This window comes from Notechis scutatus, chromosome 5, assembly GCF_049901735.1.
Source record: "Notechis scutatus isolate UNSWTSFEM ecotype Mainland chromosome 5, rNotScu1.2, whole genome shotgun sequence".
Taxonomy (NCBI): Eukaryota; Metazoa; Chordata; class Lepidosauria; order Squamata; family Elapidae; genus Notechis; species Notechis scutatus.
This window is the reverse complement of record NC_142013.1, coordinates 112963112-112989502: the sequence shown is the minus strand read 5'-3', so window position 1 is coordinate 112989502 and position 26391 is coordinate 112963112. Positions and strand designations below refer to the sequence as shown.

The 26391-nt window shown below is 40.2% G+C and overlaps 1 protein-coding gene across 1 annotated transcript in view; it reads right to left on the bottom strand.

Moving 5' to 3' along the window:
• The window catches only part of NAA16 (N-alpha-acetyltransferase 16, NatA auxiliary subunit), a 49962-nt gene that overhangs the window by 20108 nt on the left and 3463 nt on the right, over positions 1 to 26391 (bottom strand). Inside the window, exons 2-8 of the mRNA XM_087967584.1 lie at positions 17044 to 17128; positions 15309 to 15413; positions 13032 to 13189; positions 10354 to 10488; positions 5858 to 6011; positions 3114 to 3233; positions 1907 to 2002 (exon numbers count right to left, since the gene is read on the bottom strand). Of these exons, the coding sequence (XP_087823710.1) occupies positions 1907 to 2002; positions 3114 to 3233; positions 5858 to 6011; positions 10354 to 10488; positions 13032 to 13189; positions 15309 to 15413; positions 17044 to 17128 (853 nt within the window). The remainder of the gene's footprint in view (positions 1 to 1906; positions 2003 to 3113; positions 3234 to 5857; positions 6012 to 10353; positions 10489 to 13031; positions 13190 to 15308; positions 15414 to 17043; positions 17129 to 26391) is intronic.

The window sequence follows — 26391 nt, the reverse complement described above, 5'->3', positions numbered from 1 at the left end:
CCCATAATGTACAATACATGATGGTTTGCTATTGCTGCTTAACTTCTCTGGATGGAATTAACAACAATCACAAGTTGTTCAGTCACTACGCAACGGTAGTTGTTAAAGAGATCCTGGCCTATTAAAACTGGTGGCTAATATTAGATGCTGGAAGACATCAAATGCAAAATAGATTGCAATTACACAGAATGATACTGAAAATATCCAATATAAGATATAAGAATTAGATACTCATTTTTTGTGGTTGATTCACCTGCAAGCTGTTCGGGTTTTGAGAAATAATCTTACTTTGCAATCCTCAATTTAGAGAGGGATGCAGTCAATAATTGTATAATAAACATCTAATTCTTATGCACATAGAGCAGCCTTTTACACTAACTCCAATCCCTGGGCTCTGAGAGGTTTCATCAAAACTTTACATGTTCTCACAAACGGGTCCTTTCTCTGTATATAAATGCTTTGCTTGTACTGATGTAGAAGAGTAAGCAAAGAGAGGGGGCAGAGTTAAGCAAGTTATCAGCCTAGAATCATTACATTCTCATAAACAGTCTAAGTCCAGCACCTCTTGAATTCCATTGATCTTTATCTGGTGCCAATTTAGTATCAATGTTAGAAGGAAATGGGGTTTGCAAACCTCACTCACTGGTGATGTTAACCTGGTCAGGTAACGAAATGAAAACACTCAAGCTCAGAGCCTACCAAGGACCCCACAGTTCAACCCTGAGCTACAAATATTTTTTTCTATTGGTACTTTATCACTCCCAACTATTTTGATCGTATTTCTTGCACTCTTACAAGTAATCGACCATCAATGGCATTGATGGGGAGATTCAATCATCTTCTCCATCAAGATTTATAGGTGTGCTCAGGTACTGAAGCTGAATCAGTTGCCAAGGTACCTTTGGAGAGTCAGTTTGGTCTAGTGGTTAAGGTTCCAGACTAGAAACCAGGAGACGGTGAGTTCCAGTCCTGTCTAACGTCATGAAAGCTGGCTTGGTGACTTTGAACCAATCACTAGGAGTCAGTGAGTTCTAGTCCTGTCTTAGGCATGAAAGCCAGTTGGGTGACTTTGGACCAATTGCGGTGAGACTGGAAGTTCTAGTCCCACTTTAGACATGAAAGCCAGTTGGGTGATTCTGGACCAATCACTAGGAGACAGTGAGTTCTAGTCCTGCCTTACGTCATGAAAGCCAGCTGGGTGACTTTGGACCAATCACTAGGATACAGTGAGTTCTAGTTCTGCCTTAGGCATGAAAGCCAATTGGGTGATTCTGGACCAATCAATCACTAGGAGACTGTGGATTCTAGTCCCACCTTAAGCATGAAAGCCAGCTGGGTGACTTTGGGATAATTACCAGGAGACTGGGAATTCTAGTCCTTTTTACATGAAAACCAGCGAGGTGACTTTGAGCCAGTCACTCTCTCTCTCAACCCACTCAACCTCACAGGTGGGGAAAATAGAAGGAGGAAGTTATGTTGGACATGAGTGCTGCCTTGAATTGTTTGTAAAAATACTACCGGTGGGATACAAATACATTTTAAAATAAAATACTTCCGGTATCTTTCTAGGAGATTTGGCAATAGCATCCCCACTAATCACCTGTGTTGGTTCAAAGAGATAGCTGAGTGTTTCCTATTAAAGATAAATATTCCCAGATTCCCAGAAAACTGCTTTTATCCACAGCAATTCAAGTTATTGGATCTGAATAAAATCCAGCTAAGCATAGCTTTTCTTGAAAGCCCTTAAATTGCTTTTCGGTTCATGGTGGTATCTAAACAAAATAAAATATATATTTTGAAAGAAAACCAAAGACGAATCTTTCACTGCAGATGAAATGCAAATGGGGGAAAACAATACTTTTTAAGTATCGTGGAGCTGTACGATATAAAGATGGCAACGTGTTACCTGTGACGAAGTTTAAAGGTAGCCTTCGAGGGGAAACAGCCCGTGGATGTTGCTTGCTTATTTCTTCATACAATTCTAGCCTCTCTTCTAAAGAGTCTGTTGATAAATGACAAATGTGAAATTGGAGTTGTTATGCCTTAAAGTCACACGGTTCAGGAACAAGCAGCAATGTAGAACATTGAGCTAAATCCAATTCTTCGGTTTCACTCGCCGGAAGTTTTCCTGTGAGCAAAAAACCTGAATCCGTATTTGTGCAAGCATTAAATCTAGCATTTTTACTTCATTTTAACAAGTCATTTTACTATTCACAACCCACCTCCAAAAACTAGAATTGGGTGAATTGTTCATCCTAGCAATTAGCATCCCACTCCATTTTCCCTTCATTTAAATTTGGATACAGCCCAACGTATCCCTTATAATTTGAGTTATAATTATAGTTATAAAACCGTAGAAACAGTGGTAGACTTTAGAAGAAACCTTCCCATACTACCACCTCTTACAATACCAGACAACACAGTATCAACAGTAGAGACCTTCAAATTTCTATGTTCTATCATATCACAAGACCTAAAATGGACACCTAACATCAAAAACGTCATAAAAAAAGCACAACAAAGAATGTTCTTTCTGCACCAACTCAGGAAGCTCAAACTGCCCAAGAAGCTGCTGATCCAGTTCTACAGAGGAATTATTGAGTCTGTCATCTGCACCTCTATCACTGTCTGGTTTGGTTCTGCAACCCAGCAGGACTGTCAGAGACTTCAAAAAGTAATTAGGACTGCAGAAAAAAAAAAAAAACAATTGCTACCAACCTGTAGGTTGGAGGAGGACCTGTATCTCCTGCACGAGTCAAAAAGTGGGCTGTGAAAATATTTACAGACTCCTCACATCCTGGACATAAACTGTTTCAACTCCTACCCTCAAAATGATACTGTAGAGCACTGCACACCAGAACAACTAGACACAAGAACAATTTTTCCCCCAAATGCCATCACTCTGCTAAACAAATAATTCCCTCAACACTGTCCAACTATTTACAAAGTCTGCACTACCACTACTATTAATCTTCTCATCGTTCCTTATCACCCATCCCCTCCCACTTGTGACTGTATCTATATTTCCCTAAATGCATCGGCTTCCCTGACACCGTATTTTTTTTCAGTCCCCTTAAAATGCTTGAAGCGAAATGTACAATCCCGTTGCTTACGTGGCTGCAGAGCTTTTTCCAGGCCCTCGTAGTAACTCCAACATTCTGCATTGCGATCGATAAGCTCCCGATAGATTTCAGCCGCTTCTTCCAGGCGCCCCAAATTCAGCAACATTTCCCCTGCAGCAAGAATATAATCTCACCTGACTTTTTAAAAATAATATGGAAAAGCTTCGGACGCTGAAAAGGTTTGATTCGTACAGTTGCAATATAAAGGAGAATAAAGGGTAGTGTCATGCCCTTGTTGGAGTCTGATTCTAAGGGGGGGGGGGGATTGAGCAGCTGACCGGGAGTGGGAGTGTGGTTCCAGTGGTTGTGGAGGAAACTGGGGAAAGGTACAGTCCGGCTGGGCATTCAGAGGAAGTCCCAGGGCCACCCCTCTTCATCCTAGGGCACGCAGAACGGAGAAAGGAGCAAGGTGGCTTACGGGAGAGAAAAGGGCCCTGATCCCTTTCATTAGTCGCAGCTGGGAGAACAGGACACGAGAAGGGCGTTTGCACACAGCATCTTGCTGGAAGCAAAGTGTGCGTTATCTTTCTTGAGGCTTATCTTGGTTTTGGCATCCTCCCGACTGTTGTGCTTAATTATCTTTTGGAAGTCTGCAATTTATCATCCTGGCCTGTCATGTTAATTACTTCAGTGTGGTTTGTGTTTTTGTTTTTTTTATTTCTAATTTATCTGTATTTTGGGTTCAGACTGCATTTCTTCCCTTTGCAGACTGTTTTTCGAAGAGTTTGATCTCCAGCCGAGGATAACTGGACATTGGGGGGCCAAGTTGGAGGTACTGAAGGGAATTTATCTACTTTTGTGACTTTGTTATTTTTGTTTCACACCCCTTTGGGTCATTACAGGTAGGTCAGGGTTGAAATGATGGGTCCTGGGTGCTCTCTGAGGTTGGTGGTTTTCTTGCAGACATTTCATTACCTAACTAGGTAACATCATCAGGGCTAGAAGGGAGGAGGGTTTGTGGAGAGGAGGAGGAGGAGGACTGTGGGGTCCTTGGTGCTCTCTAAGCTTGGCTGCTTTTTTTGCAGACAATTCATGACCAAAACTAGGTAACATCATCAGTGCTAGATGATGTTTGTCTAGCACTGATGAGGTTCACTAGTTGAGTCATGAAATGTCTGCAATAAAGCTGCCAAGCTCAGAGAGCACCAAGGACCCCACAGTCCTCCTCCTCTCCACAAACCCTCTTCCCTTCTAGCCCTGATGATGTTACCTAGTTAGGTAACGAAACGTCTGCAAGAAAACCACCAAGCTCAGAGAGTAGCAAGGACCCCACTTACAATTTCTTCTAAAATAGTAACAGCACAGATAATCTGACGCCCACATGGTCTACCCCACCCATAGCGTGCCTTCAGCCATGAACAGGTCTGAAGTGAGAAACTGGTCCTCTGCGGAGCTCTTTGTGCGGTCGGTGCCCCAATTTTGGAAATGTGTTAGAACAGCTCAAATGGTGCCACTGTGTCACAGCAGTGAAAAGACAAGCAAGATCACAAACCTTAAAACAGCTAAAATGATTGAGCAAACTTGTGCTTTCTAAATTACAGTTTATAGACAAAGAGATAGCCGAGGGGAAAACATAACCCCAAACTTCTGATTAAAAGTTCTGTAAAAAGAAAGGAAGGAAGGAAGGAAGGAAAAGAAAGAGGGAGGAGGGAGGGAGGAGGGAGAGAAAGGAAGGAAGAGGGAGGGAGGGTTAGGAAGGAAGGAAGGAAGGAAGGAAGGAAGGAAGGAAGGAAGGAAGGAAGGAAGGAAGGAAGGAAGGAAGAGGGAGGGAGGGATAGAAAGGAGGGAAGGAAGGAAGAGGGAGGGAGGGATAGAAAAGAAGGAAGGAAGGAAGAGGGAGGGAGGGATAGAAAGGAGGAAGGAAGGAAGAGGGAGGGAGGGATAGAAAGGAGGGAAGGAAGAGGGAGGGAGGGAGGAAGGAGGAAGGAAGAGGGAGGGAGGGATAGAAAGGAGGGAAGGAAGGAAGAGGGAGGGAGGGATAGAAAAGAAGGAAGGAAGGAAGAGAGGAGGGAGGGATAGAAAGGAGGGAAGGAAGGAAGAGGGAGGGAGGGATAGAAAGGAGGGAAGGAAGAGGGAGGGAGGGTTAGGAAGGAAGGAAGGAAGAGGGAGGGAGGGATAGAAAGGAGGAAGGAAGGAAGAGGGAGGGAGGGATAGAAAAGAAGGAAGGAAGGAAGAGGGAGGGAGGGATAGAAAGGAGGGAAGGAAGGAAGAGGGAGGGAGGGAGGAAGTAGAAAGGAGGAAGGAAGAGGGAGGGAGGGATAGGAAGGAAGGAAGGAAGGAAGGAAGAAAGAGGGAGGGAGGGAGGGAGAGAAAGGAAGGAAGAGGGAGGGAGGGTTAGGAAGGAAGGAAGGAAGAGGGAGGAAGGGATAGAAAGGAGGGAAGGAAGGAAGAGGGAGGGAGGGATAGAAAGGAAGGAAGGAAGGAAGAGGGAGGGAGGGATAGAAAGGAGGGAAGGAAGGAAGAGGGAGGGAGGGATAGAAAGGAGGGAAGGAAGAGGGAGGGAGGGAGGGATAGAAAGGAAGGAAGGAAGGAAGGAAGGAAGGAAGAGGGAGGGAGGGATAGAAAGGAAGGAAGAGGGAGAGAGGGATAGAAAGGAGGGAAGGAAGGAAGAGGGAGGGAGGGATAGAAAGGAGGGAAGGAAGAGGGAGGGAGGGGAAGGAAGGAAGGAAGGAAGGAAGGAGGGAAGAGGGCTATGAAAAATTAAGGATAATTAAGGGCTTATAAAAAAACCTTACCTTTAATCTCGTCTATCATGAGTTTATCGCAGATTTGCCTTTCGTAAGTTTCTATATGGTCCAATGATTCTTGAAAGAAATCTGCTTCTCTCATCACTTGATTCTGGTACAATATTAATTCACTATATTCGTAGTCGATTTTGTTAGGGGGGACCTGAAAAATAACCCAAGAGATTTATAAATTGGTTGGGAAGCTTTAGTACATCAAAAAGGGTTTTTTTTTGTTTTTGTTTTGCAAATGAATAAAAAGACCAGAAAACATTAAGATCAGGAAAAATCTGCACTTGAAATAGTTCAGAGTAGAAACTCATCAGTTGTAGCATTTTTCAAAAAAATAATAATCCACTGGACTTGGTCACTTTTGATATGGATAAATTATGCACCAGAAAAAGTTGTTTCAACTGACAATGTCCCAAAGATGCTTTTTCAAGAGGCAACTGGACTTCCTTGTTTTTTAGGTAACAGATTATCAGAGTTGGGACCTTGTAGGTCATCTGGTTCACCCCCACCCCTACCCTTCAAACAATGGGGACTATTTCCATATTATTTTAAAGTTTTCCTTACAAAAAGGATCAATATATTTTAAACACAAGCCATTTATATTTTGACATTACCACCAAGTTTTGTGAGTTTTGAGTTTCACCTAAAATTCATATAAAGAACAAATGGCCCATTCCCCAAAGAAGAATAAATAATATAAATCCTTCCATTCCCCACTATCCAGTCAGAGCTGAAGAAGCTTCTTGGATGAGAAGCAAAACGTCTTCAAAGAAAAAGAAAAACCAAGAAAGTCCAGTTGCCTCCTATAAAATGTACCTTTGGGACAACCGTGACCTGGATGATGGAGAATCTCTACAGACTTTCAACTGACCATGGTTAAGCCAGCATTATAATCAGGGCTGGGATTCTACCTGTTCAGACCGGTTCTATAGAACCAGTTGTTACGATTCTGTACAGTTTGGAGAACCGGCAAATTGTGGCCCTGGTTGGCCCCGCCTCTCTTTGCCCACCCCTCCCCTCCCTGCCCAGTCAGTCCTTATCGCGCATGCCCAACATCCCGCATCCCTGACATGCTGACGGCATTCTCCCGGGCCCAGTCACTCCTTAAGGTTTTCCCCCTCCCAACAATCAGCTGTTTCTTTCCCAACATCAGCTGTTTCTTTCCCAACGATCAGCTGTTTCTTTCTCAACAATCAGCTGTTTCTTTCCCAACAATCAGCTGTTTGAAGCACCTCCCTGCGCTCCGTTTTTTCTATTCCTGGGCTCCAGGGAAGCCTTCTGGGAGCAAAATCACCCCCCAGGCGGCTTCCCTGAGGCCCAAAAACGGGGAGGGGGGGTGCTGCAAAGAAAAAAAAGCCACGCCCACCCAGTCACATGGCCATACCCACAGAACCGGTTGTTAAAAAGTTTGAATCCCACCCCTGATTATAATATATTTCTGCTCATATTAACCTAGATTCTAAACTGTGGTTGAGACAAACTTTTGACTTGTCCCTTTGAAAAAACTCTCTAGCTATCTGAAAACTTACTAAAAGACAGGGTAAAAAGTCAAAGTAACAGAATAATGGAATAGAGTTGAAAAGGATCTTTGGAGGTCTTTAAGTCCAACCCATTATTGAAGCAAGAAACCCTACACCATTCCACAACTTCTGGAGGCAAATGGTTGCACGGATTAATTGTTCTCGCTGTCAGGAAATATCTCTTTAGTTCTAGGTTGCTTCTCTCCTGGATTAGTTTCCATCCATTGATTCTTGTACTACCTTTAGATGTTTTGGAGAATAGATTGACCACCTCTTCCTTGGAGTAGCTCCCCAAATATTGGAAGACTGCTATCATGTCACCCCTAGTCCTTCCTCTCACTAGACTAGGCATACTCAATTCCTGCAACCATTCCTCATATGTTTCAGCCGCTAATCATTGCTTCTTGTCCTGCCTTCAGGTGCTTTGGAGAATAGCTTGACCCCCTCTTCTCTGTGGCAGCCCCTCAAATACTAGAAGACTATTATCTTGTCTCTTCTGGTCCTTCTTTTCATTAGACTAGATCCACCCAATTCCAGTTCTTCATAGGTTTTAGCCTCCAGTTCCCTAATCATCTCTGTTGCTCTTCTCCGCACTTTTTCTAGTTTCTAGAATCCCTTCAAAATTAATGAACATGTAATTAACTTCAAATGAAGATTCACTGAATTCGGGGAGGGGGAAATATACAAGAAATATGCACTGTAAATTATACAACATAAGGAATCCATTCCAAGTAAATTCATTAGTGTGCTCTGTATCAAGGTAACAATTCGCTTTCAGAGAACAAAATCATTTTATGGGGAAAAAAAATCTGGTTTTGTTTTTGTTTTAATATGATGTGCGGTCAATTTCTACTAGCTGAAGCAAAAATTAATTATTAATTAAAGCAATGTTTCAGTTTAAAAGCTGAACTTCATATTTGTATTTATATAAATATTCATATTAAATTTATAATATTTAGGTAGGTATTCTTATATTGCATAGCTAAAAATGTATACCTTATCTTATAGCTACGGAGTATAGAGCACAGCACATAGAATATAATTATATAGATTTATCTCTGATCTTTTTTAGATATATTAATATACTTAGTGTTAATATGATATTGTTTTTCTTCTTTGAACCATCGACCTATATACGTGAACTACTTTTTTATTAATATTATTAAGGCACTGTGAATTAATATAACTAATACTATGAACAACTGTCAAGGATTAATTGTATGTACTGTACTTATTGTACTGTCAAGAAAATGATGTTGAAAGGTATTGACACATCTGTTATAAGGAATGCTTTAATATTTTGAATTTTTGTAAACTTTTTAATATTTTGAATTTCAATAAAGAATTTTTTAAATTAAAATAAAATAAAATAAAGACTTCTTTCAAATAAAAAAAAAAGCTGCATTTCATTTCCCTTCAGGCTTTGGAGATGTCATTTTTAAATATAATAGAAGAGGGCGGATAACATTGTTTCTTAATTTTCTCCCAATTCAACCATAACGATTCCCGTATATAGTGCCTTCTGAAATAACCCTGCGATTTAGTTCCCTTATACCATAAAAAAGCATGCCAACCCAATAATAAATCATATCCTTAAGAAACAATGTTATTTGAAAATTCCAGTTTGGTTATCAACTATTGAAGCTTTTTCCTATCCCATAATTTATAAGAAGGAACAAACAGTTAGATATGGGGAAATACTGGATGAAAAGGGTGAACTTAAAACGATGCAAAAGCTAGAAGAACAAGATATAAAGATGAATTGGTTTTCATATGCAAATACACTCAAGGTATCTTAAAGATTCTAAAACAGAAGGATTTTATGATAAATTGACTGATTTAGATGGGATTTTGACAGGTGCTGATGAAAAAGTGATTAAAAAACTATATAGTTATTTGTTGGAAATTAAATTAGAGGAAGAACAAGTCAAAGAAACAATGATTGTTTGGGGAAGAACTTTGGATATGGGATTGATTTAGAAAAATGGCAAAAATTGTGGTCTCAAAATTATAAAATGACAATGTCAGTAGCATATAAAGAAAATTTGTATAAGATGTTTTACAGGTGGCATTTTCCCCGACAAGAATAGCAAGAATGTTCAAGAATAAATCCGAAAAGTGTTGGAAATGTCATCAGATCCCTGGCTCATATTACCATATGTGGTGGACTTGTGAGGAGGCCAGGAAATACTGGACTAGAATTCGCATATGGTTGGAAGAAATGACAAAAAAACATATAGATTTGAAACCAGAGATTTTTCTATTGGGAATCTTACCTGATACATTTAATAAAAACTTAAAGTATTTGATTGTAAATGTGTTAACAGCGGCTAGGATTGTATTTGCTAGAAATTGGAAGAGTGAGAAAATACCATTAGAGGAAGAAATTATTAAGAAAATACTGGAATGTGCTGAAATGAGTAGATTGACATTTGAAATTAGAGAACAAGAAGATAAACAATTCTATGAAGTTTGGGATCTTTTTATCAATGGTTAGATAAAACAATATAATAATAGAATATATATATATTTTGGTTTTGATAATATTTTTAGAATATTATATTAAGATAGATTTGGTATGATTTTACGATTTGTTATAAATTAACTAAATTATAGTTATCTCGCTTAAGCATGAATTAGTTAAATTATAGTCAAATGATTGTTTAATAAGGATATTAGGATATATAATTGTTGATTGATAATATGAGTTATTATGTAACATAATTATTATGATGACTATGAAATAGATGCACAAAAAGGAGTGATAAACCAACCGATACACTGTCTGTAAATTTATGAAGAATGATGATGTTCTTATGTTATGTTTTATGTTTTATGTGTTTTTTATTTGTTGTTAAAATCAATAAAACTTTTACAAAAAAAGAAGAAGAGGGAGGCATTTTCATGGAGAAATTCAGCTGCTCAAATTTTTATCACCGATATTAGGATGGGCCCTCCTTTGGAATAAAATCTTACCTGTTGGGTTTTCCTAAATTCCTCTAATAATTTCAAGGCCATGTCGTAATCTTTTAACAAATGATACGCGATTGCATAGCCAATCCAGGATGCTCTTTGAGTGGGCCGGAGCTGAAGTAATTGGTATCTGGTTTCCTTTAAAGAAACAACAAACACAAGTAAAAACGGTATTCCGAATACTGTGCATTCTTAAAAAAAGATTTAAAAGCAACGATACGAAGGATCAAAACCCTCAGGAATGCAAAAACGCTAGAAAATCCAAAGAAGTAAACTTGGGAGTTTTAAATGATTAGTTTTAACAATCTTCATTTAAAATTTGGTGTATAGATAGGGGTTAAAATGGATGCTAATTCATCCCTTTTGGCAGAAATAACAGAGTTGGAAGGGACCTTGGAGGTCTTCTAGTCCAACCCCCTGCCTAGAAAGGAAACCCTACACCACTTCAGACAAATGGTTACCCAATCTCTTCTTAAAAGTCTCAAGCGATGGAGCATTCACAACTTCTGGAGGCAAATTGTTCCACTGGTTAATTGTTCTCACTGTTAGGAAATTTTCTTAGTACTAGGTTGCTTCTCTCCTTGATGAGTTTCCACCCATTGCTTCTTGTCCTGCCATTTTGGAAAATAGCTTGACTCCCTCTTCTTTGGGGCAGCCCCTCAATATTGAAATACTGCCATCATGTCTCCCCCCTACTCCTTCTTTTCATCCATTCATCCACTCATCCATCCATCCATCCATCCATCCATCCATCCACCCATCCACCCAGCCTATCGTCAGGTTGACTCTATTTAGCTATTTATAGAGCAGATGGAAAAGTCAACTAGAATGTTAAAAGAAAAGAAGGGTTTTAAGGAAACGGAGCAAGGAGAAAACCAGGTTACTCATTGTCAAACTAGACAATTAACAAGGGGACTAGCATTACCAGTAACAGAGAAAATTAGCTAAATTTATTAGAATAGAATAGAATAGAATAGAATAGGGAACAGAATAGAACAGAACAGAACATAATAGAATTGATTAGAACAGAATAGAATAGAATAGAATAGAAATAGAACAGAATAGAATAGAAATAGAACAGAATAGAATAGAAATAGAATTGAATTGATTAGAATAGAATAGAATAGAATAGAATAGAATAGAATAGAATAGAATAGAATAGAATAGAATAGAATAGAATAGAATAGAATAGAATAAAGAAACAGAACAGAATAGAATAAGGAATAGAATAGAAATAGGAATAGAAATAGAATAGAATAGAAAATAGAATAGATATTGGATGAAGAATAGAATAGAATAGAATAAAAATAGAACAGAATAGAATAGAAATAGAACAGAATAGAATAGAAATAGAATTGAATTGAATTGAATAGAATAGAATAGAATAGAATAGAATAGAATAAGAAACAGAACAGAATAGAATAAGGAATAGAATAGAAATAGGAATAGAAATAGAATAGAATAGAAAATAGAATAGATATTGGATGAAGAATAGAATAGAATAGAATAGAATAAGTTGGCAGGGACCTTGGAGGTCTTCTAGTCCAACCCCCTGCTTTGGCTAGTTTTTGCTAAGAATCTCCCAAATCACCGTCTTCCCTCTAAGGGGTGGGAGGAATTTGAATTCAGCACAGTGTCAAGTCGTATTCATATCTACCCCGCTCAAGCCGTTAACAGAGTAACAGAGTCGGAAGGGATTCTAGTCCAACTCCCCCCCCCCCCCAAGCAGGAGTCCCTACTACACCATCTTAACCAGTAACACCTGATCCTAACCAAACTAAGGAAAATAAATGGGCAATTTATTATTAAAACGGTCCCTCTGGCCTTAAAGAACACAATGGACAAACAGGAAAGCTGGAACATGCAAATGTTCTACTCAGAAGATCCTTTTGCGTTATTATTTGCTTGCTAAATTTGTGTATGTACAAGTGGCCCATAGATACAAGACTTAAGATACTATGAAAATTAAATATGTAATTTTGCATTTCATCAATGTAATTCAAATGCCTCTCTCCACCCCTTCCCACCCTTTCTCTCTGTCTCTTTCTCCCTGTCTTTCTCTCTCCCTCTGTCTTTCTCTGTCTGTCTCTCCCTCCCTCCTTTCCTCTCCCTGTCTTTCTCTCTCTTCCTCTCGTCTTTCTCTGTCTGTCTCTCCCTCCCTTTCTCTCTGTCTGTCTGTCTCCCCTTATTCCCTCCCTTTCTGTCTCTCCCTTTCTCTCCCCGTCTTTCTCTCTCCCTCCCTCCCTGTCTTTCTCTGTCTGTCTCTTCCTCCCTCTCTGTCTCTTTCTCTCTCCTTCCCGTCTTTCTGTCTGCCTCTCTCTCCCTTTCTCTCCCTCCCCTCTCTCTCTCCCTCCTTCCCTTTCTGTCTCTCTCCCCCTCCTTCTCTCCCTTTGTCTCTCTCTCTCTCCCTCCCTCTCTCTCTTTCTGTCTCTCTCACCCTCCCTCCATCTTTCTCTGTCTGTCTCTCTCTTTCTGTCTCTTTGTCTTTCTCTCCCTCCCTCCCTCTCTCCGTCTTTCTCTCTGTCTGTCAGTCTCTCTTTGCCTCCCTCCCTCTCTCCCTCCCTCTGTCTTTCTCTCTCTCCCCTACAAATCCATGTAGAATTTCGAAAATGTGTTTAAGTCCTGCGGCACAAATGGATTTAAAGGCGACAACGGCTGATTGATTAAATGTAAGCACTTACTCTATATCCTTCGAGGTCCCTCATCTGGATCTGCAGCAGGGAAAGGTCTCTGAGGATCTGCAGATTGTCTTTATCCAGCTTCAGAGCATTTCGGTAGCACTTAATCGCTTCGTCGTATTTTTTATCGGAGCGCTGCAAGAGCCCATAAACATGCCAACCTAACAAGAGTTAAGGAAAACGGGCAGACCCTGATTGCCGAAGACGACTTAGGCCCGTGATGGCGAACTTATGGGATGCGTGCTACAGGTGGCACGCAGAGCTATTTGTGCCGGCACGCGAGCTGCAGGCAAACTTACCTCACTGCGCATGCGCGCCTCACAGCTGATTTTCAGCAGGTTTGAGGCCTTTTTCAGCCTCCCAAAGGCTTGAGGAAGGCTTCTGCAGGCTGAAAACTAGGCCCGTTTCGTCACTTCCTGTTTTTCTGAAAATACCAAAAGTGATGAAACGGGGTTAGTTTTCGGCCTGCAAAGCCTTCCTCAAGCCTCTGGGAGGCTGAAAAAGGCCTCAAACCGGCCCAAAATCAGCTGTGAGGCAGTGTAGATGGGGGTGGTGGTGGAGGTGGGCGGGCGGGTATTACGCATGCATAGCGGGCATGCGGGGGCGCGCACTGTCTTCTGGGTGCTGGCATGCGAGCGCGAGCGTGCAAGCATGCACACGATTTTTGGCAAGGAACCGAAAAAGGTTAGCCACCACTGACTTAGGCCAAATTAGTATAACTCAGGGATCACGGGGTTGGTGTCTACTTTTGGAGGTCGTCGAAAGAAAACACAGCCCTAACTTCACCGTAGCAGCTCTAATTGAACTGTGTAAGGATAAACAGGAGTTTGACATTATTATAGGTAGTCCTCAACTTACAACAGTTCATTTAGTGATGGTTCAAAGTTACAATGGCACTGAAAAAAGGGACTTAGAACCATTTTTCACATATCCTCGTGGTCATAATCTTCATTTAACAACTCCATAATCCCTTGCGGGGTGGAGTCTGGGCAACTGAATGGAGCTAGCAGAGTGTTTTACTGGCCAGATGCCCTTCCTGTCACCAGTGCGAAGTTTTGTTCATCAGCTATAATCTCAGCGTGCCCAGAGAGAAATATCTGCCTCTAACTGGAGAGCATGATTGATGGCTATGGGTGTGTCCCATTGGAGAATATGAATTATGGTACACCCAGGGGGTGAGGGGAAACCAGGGTCAAGGATGACAATGAATGATGTGTCTCAGAGTCGCCTACACCCAGGTAGCACCAGCATGTTTACTCCTAATCAATCTTCTTTAAGCTTTGAAAATCTGGCTAGAGGCTCATGATTTAAATGGTGGTAATTACCGGAGCTCTGACAGAAAGGTAATAAAATAGAGCAAAACGCACTTCATACATGTTTCACTTAGCAATAGAATTTTGTTGGCTCAATTGTAGTCGTACATCGAGGAATACCTGTATCTCGCCACCCCCCACCCCCAATCTTTACAGTCCAAGAAACTAGGGATGGTCCCTTTTCTTCCCCAATCTGATAAGGGAGAGTAATTTAAAACAAAACCACCCCATCACTTTAATTTATTTGTGTAGACAAGACACTGGCTGTCATGCCCCTGTTGGAGACTTACTCCGAGGGAGAGGAGGAACAGCTGACAGGGAGTGGGAGTGTGGCTCCGGAGGTTGTGGAGGAAACTGGGAAAGAACAGAGGCTGGCCGGGCAGTCAGAGGAAGACCCAGGCTCATCCCCTCTCCATGCTAGGGCATGTAAGGAGGAGAGGATAAAGGAGAAACGTGAATGACATGGTCTACAGGGGAGGAAAGGGCCTTGATCTCCTTCACGGGCTGCAGCTGTGAGGACTGTTTAAAAGGACAGACTGCACATAGGCCAGTGCTGGAAACAAAGCGTGAAAATATCTCTAGTCTGTCCGTTCTTATTTGAATTTGGCATCCTCCCCAGTGTGTGTTCTGATATCTGTGGATGTCTTTAAGCCTTTATCTTGCCTGGTTCCCTTAATTGCTTCAGTGTGGTTTGTGTTGTTTTTTTCTATTTATAATTTATAGGTATTGTTAGTTTGAACATCATTTCCTCTTTTTAGCAACTGTGGGGGAGTTTTTTGTCTCCAGTCAAGGATATTGGGAGCTTTGAAGCCAAGTTGAACGTATGAAAGGGACTTCACCTGTTTTTGTGACTGTGTTGCTTTTGTATCCCACCGTGGGTCATCACACTGGCCTATTTCCTAATGAAGTTTGAGAACAGACCTCCTCAGCAAAAAACAAAAACAAGAGGTACAATTTCAAAGGATACACACATGACTTTTGACATCATTCCGTAGCCCTTTCCGGACGAATTCGTACGCGTCTTCTTTTTTCCCTAAACAATTCAACGTCAGCCCTTTCATGGCCAATGTCTCTGAAAAAAAACAACAGTGAACTTTTTGAATAGTGAACCCATTTTAAATCTGCTTTAAGGAAGTGCAGAGGTAAAAAGGCTGGATTTTTCCCAACGTTGCCACCATATATATATATTTTATTTAAAAAAACCAAGGCTGAATTTCCATCCTCTCTCACTGAAATATTTCAATCTGTAGACCCAAATGGTCTTCCAACTTGCCTTAACAAATGGCATTTTAGTTAAATTTGTTCATATATAATAGAGAAATGTTTAGATTGAACAAGAAAGATAGAGATGAAGATAGAGATAAAGATGAGGTGTTAGGCATTTTTTGTTGATGTATGTTTAAATATTCAAATAAGGATTATATAAATTTGATAAATGTGATAGAGAATATTCACAATGTTAGCGTGAATTGGATTAATATGAATGATACCTAGTCAAATTTGTTCAGGGACAATAGCAAAATGTTTAGATTGAACAAGAAGGTAGAGATAAAGATGAGGAGTTAGACATTTTTTGCCTATGTATGTTTGAATAATATAATGAGGATTATTTAAAATGGATAAATGTGATAGAAATTATTAATACTGTTATTTTGAATTGGATAAATATGAATGATACCCGGAACCAACTCTGTTCACACATAGTGCAGATGTAAATTAATTAATAATAATAAAATATATATTTAAAAAAAACCTGCATTTTGAAGTGAGGATGACACAAAAGCTGTAAAAACCAGGATAATAAAAAGCTAGGATTGTCGGAGTTAAAAAGGGGATTACAAGCTGGGAGATCTCTGAAGGATGGTATGAATATTTTCCTGAACGTGAGAGAACGGCCACCACTGTTCCACATAAAAGGACAATTTCTGGCTTTAGTTCTTTTTATGTTACGATTAGCTACTCCTACTTCAGTTTCAAAACTTATCCAAGGACATGGACTCTTTTTGAGAAACACGTAACAGCAGAAAGAGATGATAGACTGGAGAACCTTATTTCAAAGAGCCAAGGATGAATAATATTTGAACACTATACAAAATATTAACCCAAATAGATTTTTTTTTAAATGAACTTTAAGGGTAAGGCATATCCAGGTTAAAAAAAAATACAAGCATACACAGAGACATTCGTTTACAAACGTATATATTTTTTCCTCTCCATTTTGGAAATTTTCTACCTTTTTCAAAAAAAAAAAAAATAGAGGGATTAGTCCATTAAAAAATATGAGATATTATGCAGGTTAAGAAGGATTAAAATTGCCCTGTCATCTCATTCTGTCACATGTATAGATTAGGCCATGATTGAAAGTTTTAAGTTTCCTTCAGAAAATTAGTTGCTTTAGGTTTGAGAATGGAAAGGTCTGTTGATGGTGTTTTTCAGTTGTATTTTGAAGTTCTGATTTAGGATTCTAGACGGTTTCTTACAAATATAAGCACTTCTATTTGGTCACTAGATGTATAGCATCTTAACCAACAACTCTCACTGCACCAACGTAATTAACACAAGCTTTGTGTCATTACAACAACAGTGGGTTCACATTCGTAAACTTCTTGGTGAGGCAACTGCCTTTGAACAGTTCTTAGTAAACAAGTCATCAATCACTACATGGCTTTAAGGAAACAAAGTAAACAAAATTTCAAACGTACCTCCATGTTCAGCAAATTTTGGATTAGAGAGGATCATCTTACAGAATTTGAGACCATTTTTGTACTGTTTTTGTTCGTAACATTTCTAAGGGGAGGGAAAAACAGAATGACAAGGAATTAGGAATCAGCAACACACACTGCACACATATACAATATATGAATATATGAACCGGAACTGACCAGATTAATGTCAGGTGCAAATAATAAGTGACACTGCTGAGGTTTGTAGCACTGAAAATTGATTCAAGACTATACACAAGAATCCGGTCAACTCAAATTCAACACTTAAAGTGGCGCCAGATAAGAATTCAAGGAAATTCAGGAGGAATTTGAATTGGAACATGTGTGGCAATGTAAAGATTCTGAGCTAATAGCGCATTTAACGCCAACCTCAGTTCTGATTGCTTTTTTCCTACAGACAGTAACCATTTTAAAAAGCAATAAACAAGGATGGAAGGGCTATACCAAAATATTGTACATTTCTGAGATACTTTGGAAGAAAAACTCTATGTCTAAGACCCCCTAGTAGTGGAAGAAAAAGACAGGTTAGCACACTAGTCATTACCAAGTTGGAAAGTTACGGGAACTAATGAAATACTCACTGAAATATAATAAGTATCAGAAGGAGAACCGACCAAAATTCTAATCAAACTATACAAGATAGATCTTGGCTTACAATAGTTCGTTTAGCGAACATTCAAAGTTACAACAGCACTGACTTATGACCACTTTTCACATTTTATGACCATGGTCACGTGATTTACACACATGCTTGACAAGTGGTTCATATTTATGATGGTTGTAGCATCTCAGGGTCACATGATCCCCTTTTGCGACCTTGTGACGAGCAATGTCCAGGGGTGGGAGCCAGATTCGTTGAACAACCGTGCTACAAACTTAACAACTGCAGTGATTCACTTTAACAACTGTGGCAAAAATGGCTTTAGAATGGGGCAAAACTCACTTAACAAATTTCTCGCTTTGCAACATAAAATTCTGGGCTTGATTGTGGTCGTAAATCTAACTGTATTAGGATTAATGTGCCATCAACAGGATTGAGGTGAGAAATTAGTCACATCTGGGGCATATAACCTTTATATACTGTTGTTGCTCTCTAGCCCCATCTAGTGGTTGGAGGGACAAATATGCCCCAACATACCATCTTTATATAAAGTTTTTGCGCTCCATCTCCATCTAGTGGCCGGAGAGACAAAATACCAAGTATATTGTTTGAAGCTGAGCCAACCCATTTACCCATCAGCCCGCACTCTCAAAACAAGTGCATGCTGGGAAGCCAGGCTCCATTTCCTTTAGCATTTGGAGACGGCTGAAGCACAAAGAAGAATCCAGTTTAATCGGCGGCACATGCTTTAAATTGCTTTGTATTTATTGTTAGGTTCAGCAGTAATGTAATACTATCTATCTTGTAATTGGTTCTCATTGTATGTATCCCTATTTTCCCCAGTTTCACCATATCCTGTTCTTTCAATAAAGCATCCAGATCTACGCACAGAGTCTGTTTTATTGGTGGGTTTAGCTGCATGTCGAGCTGTACACAGACTAACATGTAGAGAGGACAGAACAATTGTGATCTCTGGAAATCTGAGAATGGCACAACCGCTAACATATTAGGTCAACTGAAATTCCAAAAAAGGAGATTTAACAGAGTATGCAAACTATTAATTCAGTATCTTTAATTCTGCAATAAAAGCAAAATGATGCTGAGGATTAAGAGGCCAGGATGGAAAAGAGATGCCAGATGTTCAAGCTGGCTTTAGAGAAGGCCGAGGAATATGAGATTTATTACTAATGCCTGCTGGATAACTGAGAAGGCCAGAGACTGACAAAAATAAGTCAGTATGTATTTTATTGATTAGAGAAAGACCTTTGACTGGGTTGATCATCCCAACTGGTGGAATGCTTTTAAAAAATGGGATATCTAGATTATTGTGATGCAAAATCTACACACAGGGCAGGAAGTCACCGGACAAATAGATTATGGAGAAACAGACTGGCTCTAGGCTGGCAAAAGTAAGAGATGAGGCTGTATATTCTCCCTTCAGTTATTCAACTTACATGCTAAATATATCTTGTTGGAATGGTAAAAGAAGAGCATGGCTTTAAATCTGGAGAAACGTCAATAATCTGCATTAGGAAGATGACATTGTTCTGATAGCTAAAGATGCAAAGGAGCTGCAAGATGTTTGGGGAAAAAAAGTCAAGAGCGCCATTAAAAAATGGGATTAAAATTAAATGTAAAGACTAAACTACAGGTAGTCCTCACTTACTGACCATTAATTCAGCAACCCTTCTAGTTTTCAACAATAATTTTACAGTCCATTTGCAACAGCTGCAGCATCCCTCAATCGTACGATCGTCATTACAACATGTGTTATCTTGTTCTTGGTCAGTGTATTTTCCCCTTCCCTTAACAAAGAGACAGGAGAGAAAGGGATTGCAAGAGAATAAGCTGTTAACTCTTCTCCACATTTAAGAGAAGAGGGAACATCTTTCTGTGTTGAAACCTGTTCCTTTCCAATTTCTCAGCTTGGGGAAATGGACGCGGTAACGGGGGCAATGGGTACCTCCAACTTCCAGGAGAAAATTTATCTAAGAATCAACACCAATTTAATGGCATACAATCAATCGACAATGGAAATGTTTGTCAGCACTGAATCCTGGAATTAAGAAGTATGTAAGATGGCTGGACCTAAAATACCAATGAAAGAAACACCATAGAAATACAGTAAAAAAAGATATATATATATATATTGTGTTACATATATTAACGGCTGCTAGGGTCTCTTATGAACAGTGCTGGAAGCAGGGAAATGTACCACCAGAAGGAGCACTTATAAGTAAAACATTAGACTGTGCAGAGATGGACAGGCTAACACTAAGACTGAAAGATAAAGAGGAATTGACATATTATATAGTCTGGGATGCCTGGTATGCGTGGCTTAAGAATAAAAAGAAATTAAAGTTACGATTAGGTAAAGAATAAGGAATTAAGTACAGAAATGTATATATTCACTGAGAAGAAAATAGAAATATATGATGAAAATATATAAATCTGTAATAAGAATAAGGGAAAGAATATGCAATGGTAATGCAATGTAACAAGAAAGAATGTATGTATAGAAACATGTATAAGGAAAAGGAAACGATGACTTGACGTTGATACAATGATGTATATAATTTTACCTTATGTTTTTAAAAACTTTTGAAAACCGAATAAAGTTTATTAAAAAAAAAGAAAAGAAACTCCATAGTAAACCGCCCTGAACTTTTTAAAAAATTAATTAGTCTAGTACAGGCAGGGGTGGGCTACTGGAGGTTCGCGAGAACCCCTAGCTAAGATTCTGCAGTTTGGAAACCCCCAAATCCCACTCCTGGCTGGCCCCGCCTGCCCTGCCCCTTCTGGATGCAGGGAAGTGCAGGGCGCGCGTGGAGGTTCAGGGAGGGTGAAAAACGGGCCTCCCGGAAGTTCGGAAAGGCCGGAAATGGGCCCATTTCCAGCTTCCAGAGAGCCTCCGGAGCCTGGGGAGGCCGTTTTCACCCTCCCAGAGGCCTGAGAGAAGCCTCCGGAGCCCGGGAGGGCAAAAAATGGGCCTCCCGGAAGTTCGGGAAGGCCGGAAATGGGCCCGTTCCAGCTTCCAGAGAGCCTCCGGAGCCTGGGGAGGCCGTTTTCACCCTCCCAGAGGCCTTAGAGAAACCTCCGGAGCCCGGGAGGGCAAAAATGGGCCTCCCGGAAGTTCGGGAAGGCCGGAAATGGGCCCGTTTCCAGCTTCCATAGAGCCTCTGGAGCCCAGGGAGGCAGTTTTCATTCTCCCAGAGGCCCGAGAGAAGCCTCCGGAGCCCGGGAGGGCAAAAAATGGGCCTCCCGGAAGTTCGGGAAGGCCGGAAATGGGCCCGTTCCAGCTTCCATAGAGCCTCTGGAGCCCAGGGAGGCAGTTTTCATTCTCCCAGAGGCCCGAGAGAAGCCTCCGGAGCCCGGGGAGGGCAACAAATGAGCCTCCCGGAAGTTCGGGAAGGCCGGAAATTGGGCCGTTTCCACATTTCAGAGAGCCTCTGGAGCCCGGGGAAAGCCATTTTCGTCCTGCCAGAGGCTCGAGGGAAGCCTCAGGAGCACGGGGGTGGGGGTGGGGCAACAATGCCCACCATGGTGCAGGAAGCCAAATAGGACACACCCACCATGGCTACACCCACCCAGCAACTGGGCAGATAATCCTTTGCTAAACTTTTCAAAGCCCACCCCCAGGTCGCGGCCTAGTATTGGGTGAGACCCTTTTGGAACCAGACTTCGCAAGCAGTGGGCAAGTGTGTTTGTGCGTTGAACTCTTATTTGTGTGAGCGGAAGCATCCCCTCTTGTCGGAGGGTTGGAGTAAGTGAAAGGAATGATTGAATCAAGAAATGTCTAGTCGTATCTGAAAAAAAATTGGAAATGCATAACTGGAAAACAAAAATGCTAGGAATTCTGGCTGATCCTTTACATTGACACCGATTGTAAAGAAAGCAAACCAATCTAGACTACAAGCAACATTAAAGTTTGCGCAAAAAACAAACAAACAAACCCCCAGTTAAACTCACCCTCAGTAAAATGCTTGTAATTAATAGCTAGTGGAATGGATTCAATCTGTCATGTTGTGTGCGCGAACATTTAAAACCGTGGGTAAGACAATGGGAGCAAAAGTAGCCAGCGGTACTGCAAACTTTGCTGTCTCCTAGAAAAAGGAATCTCTTAGCTGTTCTAAAATTAGGGATTTATTTTTAGCAGAGAGTAGATTGTTAAGAGGGACTTGCTGAGGGGCATTCCTAAGCGACATTGCAAGCAAGAAATAGCAGGAACGAGAGAATCACTTGCATTTTCCGCTAAATAGACCCAGCGTTGGTAGGCAAAGAAAAGGAAGAAAAGATACACAGAGGAAGTCCCTGATTTACAACAGTTCATTTAGTGGCCATTTGAAGTCACACCAGCACTGGAAAAAAAGGGGCCTTATGACTGTTATGACATCCCCATGGTCACGTGATCGACATTCCTGACATTCGGCAACTGACTCATAACGCATGACGGTCCAAGTGTGATCCCCCTTTTGCGACCTTGTGATAGGCCAAGTCGATGGGGAAAATCGCCCATCCAGATTTCATGCTGAAGGCAGGATTAGAACTCACAGTCGCCTGTTGGTTGGCCCAAAGTCACACAGCCAGATTTCATGCCTAAAGCAGGACTAGAACTCAGTCGCCCGGAGATTGGCCCAAAGTTATGCAACCAGATTTTATGCCTAAAGTGGGACTAGAACTCACAGTCTCCTGGTGATTGGCCCAAAGTCACCCACCAGATTTAATGCCTAAGGCGGGACTAGAACTCACAGTCTTCGGGTGATTGGCCTAAAGCTATGCAACCAGATTTCATGCCTAAGACAGGACTCGAATTCACAGTCTCCTGGTGATTGGCCCAAAGCTATGCAACCAGATTTCATGTCTGAAGGCAGGACTAGAACTCACAGTCTCCTGGTGATTGGCCCAAAGTCACCCAGCCAGATTTCATGCCTAAAGCGGGACTAGAACGCACAGTCTCCTGGTGATTGGACCCAGCCAGATTTTTACGGCTTAGATGGGATTAGAATTTACAATCTCCTGGCTTCTAGCCTAATACTGCCTTAACCACTAGAGTCTAGCGATGCCTAAAATTTTTGTCATTGCGTGCTGAATGCAAGGCATGCGCGACACCACCTGTGCACGCCCCACCCACCCGCACATGCGTGTGTGACTCCCCACCCCCCTGCGCATGCGCCCACAACCCCATTTTGGTCCTGGAAGGCCTCCTGCACCAACCTGAAAGCTAAAACAGGACGCAGGGGGGTGCGGGAGGGCGCCAAAATGCAATACACACGAAGAAAGTCTACGTTGGTTGCAGTTGCTTTCATAGCCATTTTAGAAAAATCGCAATTATTGAACAATTTTATGACAATGATACGAGAGAAACGTGGCTGCATTCCAAGCAGTGAGAACATTCAGAACAATATTTTCTCCATTTAATTCTTATTAGCTATTTTTTTACTGCCAAGACTGCTAGCATTAAGCCATTTAGATGTCAATTCCTGTACTTCACGCTGATATGATCTAAAACAGAAGATCAAATGACACGTTTATGATTTTCAAGGCAAATAACAAAGTAAAGAAATATACATTTTTACATCATCTCGGTTTACGTAGTATATATAATTATATTTTTAAAAAATAACAGGTTAAAAAACCAAATTTATATCCTATCTCTGCTGTCAATATAATGGATTATTTATGACTTGCAAAATAAATGACATCATATTAGGAAATATAATTTCATGTGACATCTATTTATTTAATGGCAGGTCCACACATTGTGTGATTCCCCCCTCCAATAAATCACTAATAAATCATCAAAAATGATCAAACTATAATTTGGCTTAGTGAATTAATGAACCTAGCTAGCATACCCAATGTGGATGAATATATGTTTCTAATTTAGATCAAAAGTGTATATCTCATCATGGTTTGTTAAATAAGCCCTAATGGTTACATTCATGCATCACAGTAAGCCATAAAGCTTGGATAGAAGTTCATTGTTTAGATTTCCATAATGTGCTTAATAAACAATATAGAATAGAAAATTAGAATATATTACATTAGAATATAGAATAGAAAAATAGAATAGAATATAGAATAGGAAATAGAATAGAAAATAGCATAAAAAAATAATAGAAAATATAAACTTTATTGTCACTTTGAATGTACACTAATTGCACACATTAAAATGAAATTTCACTGTATGTGGCTCTCAAAGGGTCACCACCTCCAATATGCACTACATAAACATGACGAAATAAATACAAAATTATGTATATAATGTAATTAATGTATATAATATTATGTATATAATGGGTTATCATTACATATGCGTATATGTGTGTGTGTGTGTGTGTGTGTGTGTGTATATATATATATATATATATATGTATGTATGTATGTATGTATGTATGCATGCATGCATGTATGGTATTCAGCTTTGTTCGGGTATTTTCCCACGTCATTATAGTTGTGCTTTTAAAGTTGTAGCAATGTTTCGGCAGAATCTTATCTGCCATCATCAGGCTTCTGTATTGTGTTTGTCCGAACAAAGCTGAATATCACACACACACACACACACACACACATATATTCCAGTCAATTTCTACCTTTAAGAATGAGAAGTCACTATTGAAGAAAACAAATGCTATTAAAACATAATGCTATTTGTTTTCCATTTATTACAATATGTGAATTTTGCAACTATTGTACCTAATGCAGCAATCTATCATTTTAAAATTTCTGGATCAACATTGTACAGGTGTTACTGAAAATGTCCCCAAAGATGATTAAGTTATCCTGCAATTTTCAAGGGTGTATTCTTTTACATCGCTCTGATTTTTCACAAGCCAGTTTTCATTTATAGAAAGGTACTTTTTAATGTGTTACTAACATGATGAACGGGTATTCATCCTTCATGGCTATCAACCAAGAGTCAAATCAGGGTATTCAGTAAATAGCTTCCAAATAAAGAACAGGAATTGTGAGAACAAGTGTCGGTAATCATAACTCAGAACACGTTTAAAGCAGAAAACAGTTTAGGATATAATAATTATTAACCAGAACTCAGGTCTCCACAGTAGCAGCTCCTAGTTTAAAAGATTTCAACCTGTTTCGCATGAATAATTATGTGAATATTTGCAAAAAGACCGCAGGTGCACTTATGCCTCTGCAATTTGTTGGCTAAGCAAGAAGGCCACAACAGCTATATTCATGCTGCCTTCAGTCTACACATCGATACAGAGAGTTCAAAAACTCCAACAAACGGTCCCCATCTTACGACGAAGTTGTGCTGTAAGTCAAGCTAAACCCGATTTGACCACAATTTTTACAGTGGCAGGTAAACAAATCATTCCTTTCGTTGAGGGGGAAAAATCAATAATCATGTGACCACAGGATGCTACAACTCGTTGTAACTCGAGGTGGATGCCCAGCACCTGAACAGCGACCGCGTGACGGCACGTGTGATGTGACAGTCGTTAAGTGGGAATATAGGTCGTAAGTCATTTTTTCCAAAGCTGCTGTAACTCTGAAACATTGTTCAACAAACAGATGTAAGTCGGGAATTACCTGTGAAGGCGTAAGTCCCTCTAAACAGGTGTTTCTCCATCTGGCCAACTTGAAGAAGCTCGGACTTCAACTCCCAGAATTCCCCAGCCAACATGGCCTGGGGGCATTCTGGGAATTGAAGTCCACGCTTCTTCAAGTTGCTTAAGCTTGAGAAAACTTAATCTGGATAGGATAACACTAAAAAGACAAAGAAGATAACAGAATATTTTTTAACATGGCATTTGTTCTATCAATGGTTAGATAATAGAGGTAGAAGTTAGAAGTTGAAAGATTATTAATATGTATAAATAAATAATATTACTATTACTAGCTGGATACCCATGCTTCACTACGAAACTATGTGGTGGGGCTTAGTTTTTCGGGAGGAAAATAAGAAAAAAAAAAATCTGCCTCTGCCTACCAACATCCATTGATATTCATCTGGCTAGCGTCAAGGAGACAGCAAGGAGCCTGGGTGTGGCTTAGCTCAACTGTTCTGTACTAAAGCTGCTTGGGGCTGTGAAACTGAAACTGAAACTCCTCTCCTCTGCGTGTTTTGCATTTGGAACATATTTCTTTTCAGGTGGGGAGGGGGAGTAGAACTCCTTAGCATCAGAGCGTGTTGATAATAATAATAATATAGGAAATACTAATGCTCTGATGGTCATTTTGAAAAATTCTTTCTTAGTGAGCACCGACGCCAGGAGGAACATACGTGCCAGATTTCAAGTTTGGAGGCTTTACGGTTCTAGAGATTTTGTGATGATGCGTGAATAGTATTTCACTTTTAGATAGCTAGCTAGAATTATAGAGATATAGAGATAGATATATATAGATTATTACTATGTACAGTATAAGTAAATTGATCCAGATAATACACTGTTTACTAAGCACCAATGTATGTTAAAGAAAAAGGTATAAATAAAATATATTTTTTAAAAAAGATTGAGAAATCTTGCTCTAAACCCATAAAGCTCACTTCCAAGTTGGAGAACTTCAATTATTTGCAATTAAAAGGCGCAAATCCTGGGAACCAAAACCAGGTTTTTCTGGAGAAAGGCATAAACTCTGGAGAAGACTCATCGTGGTAGTGGGGTCTCCTTCGTTCCTAAAGGCCATAAAGACTGTTCAAAAACCACGCTGATGCGACCTACAGACTCTTGCTCATGTGACCGTCTCTAAGCAATTTCCTC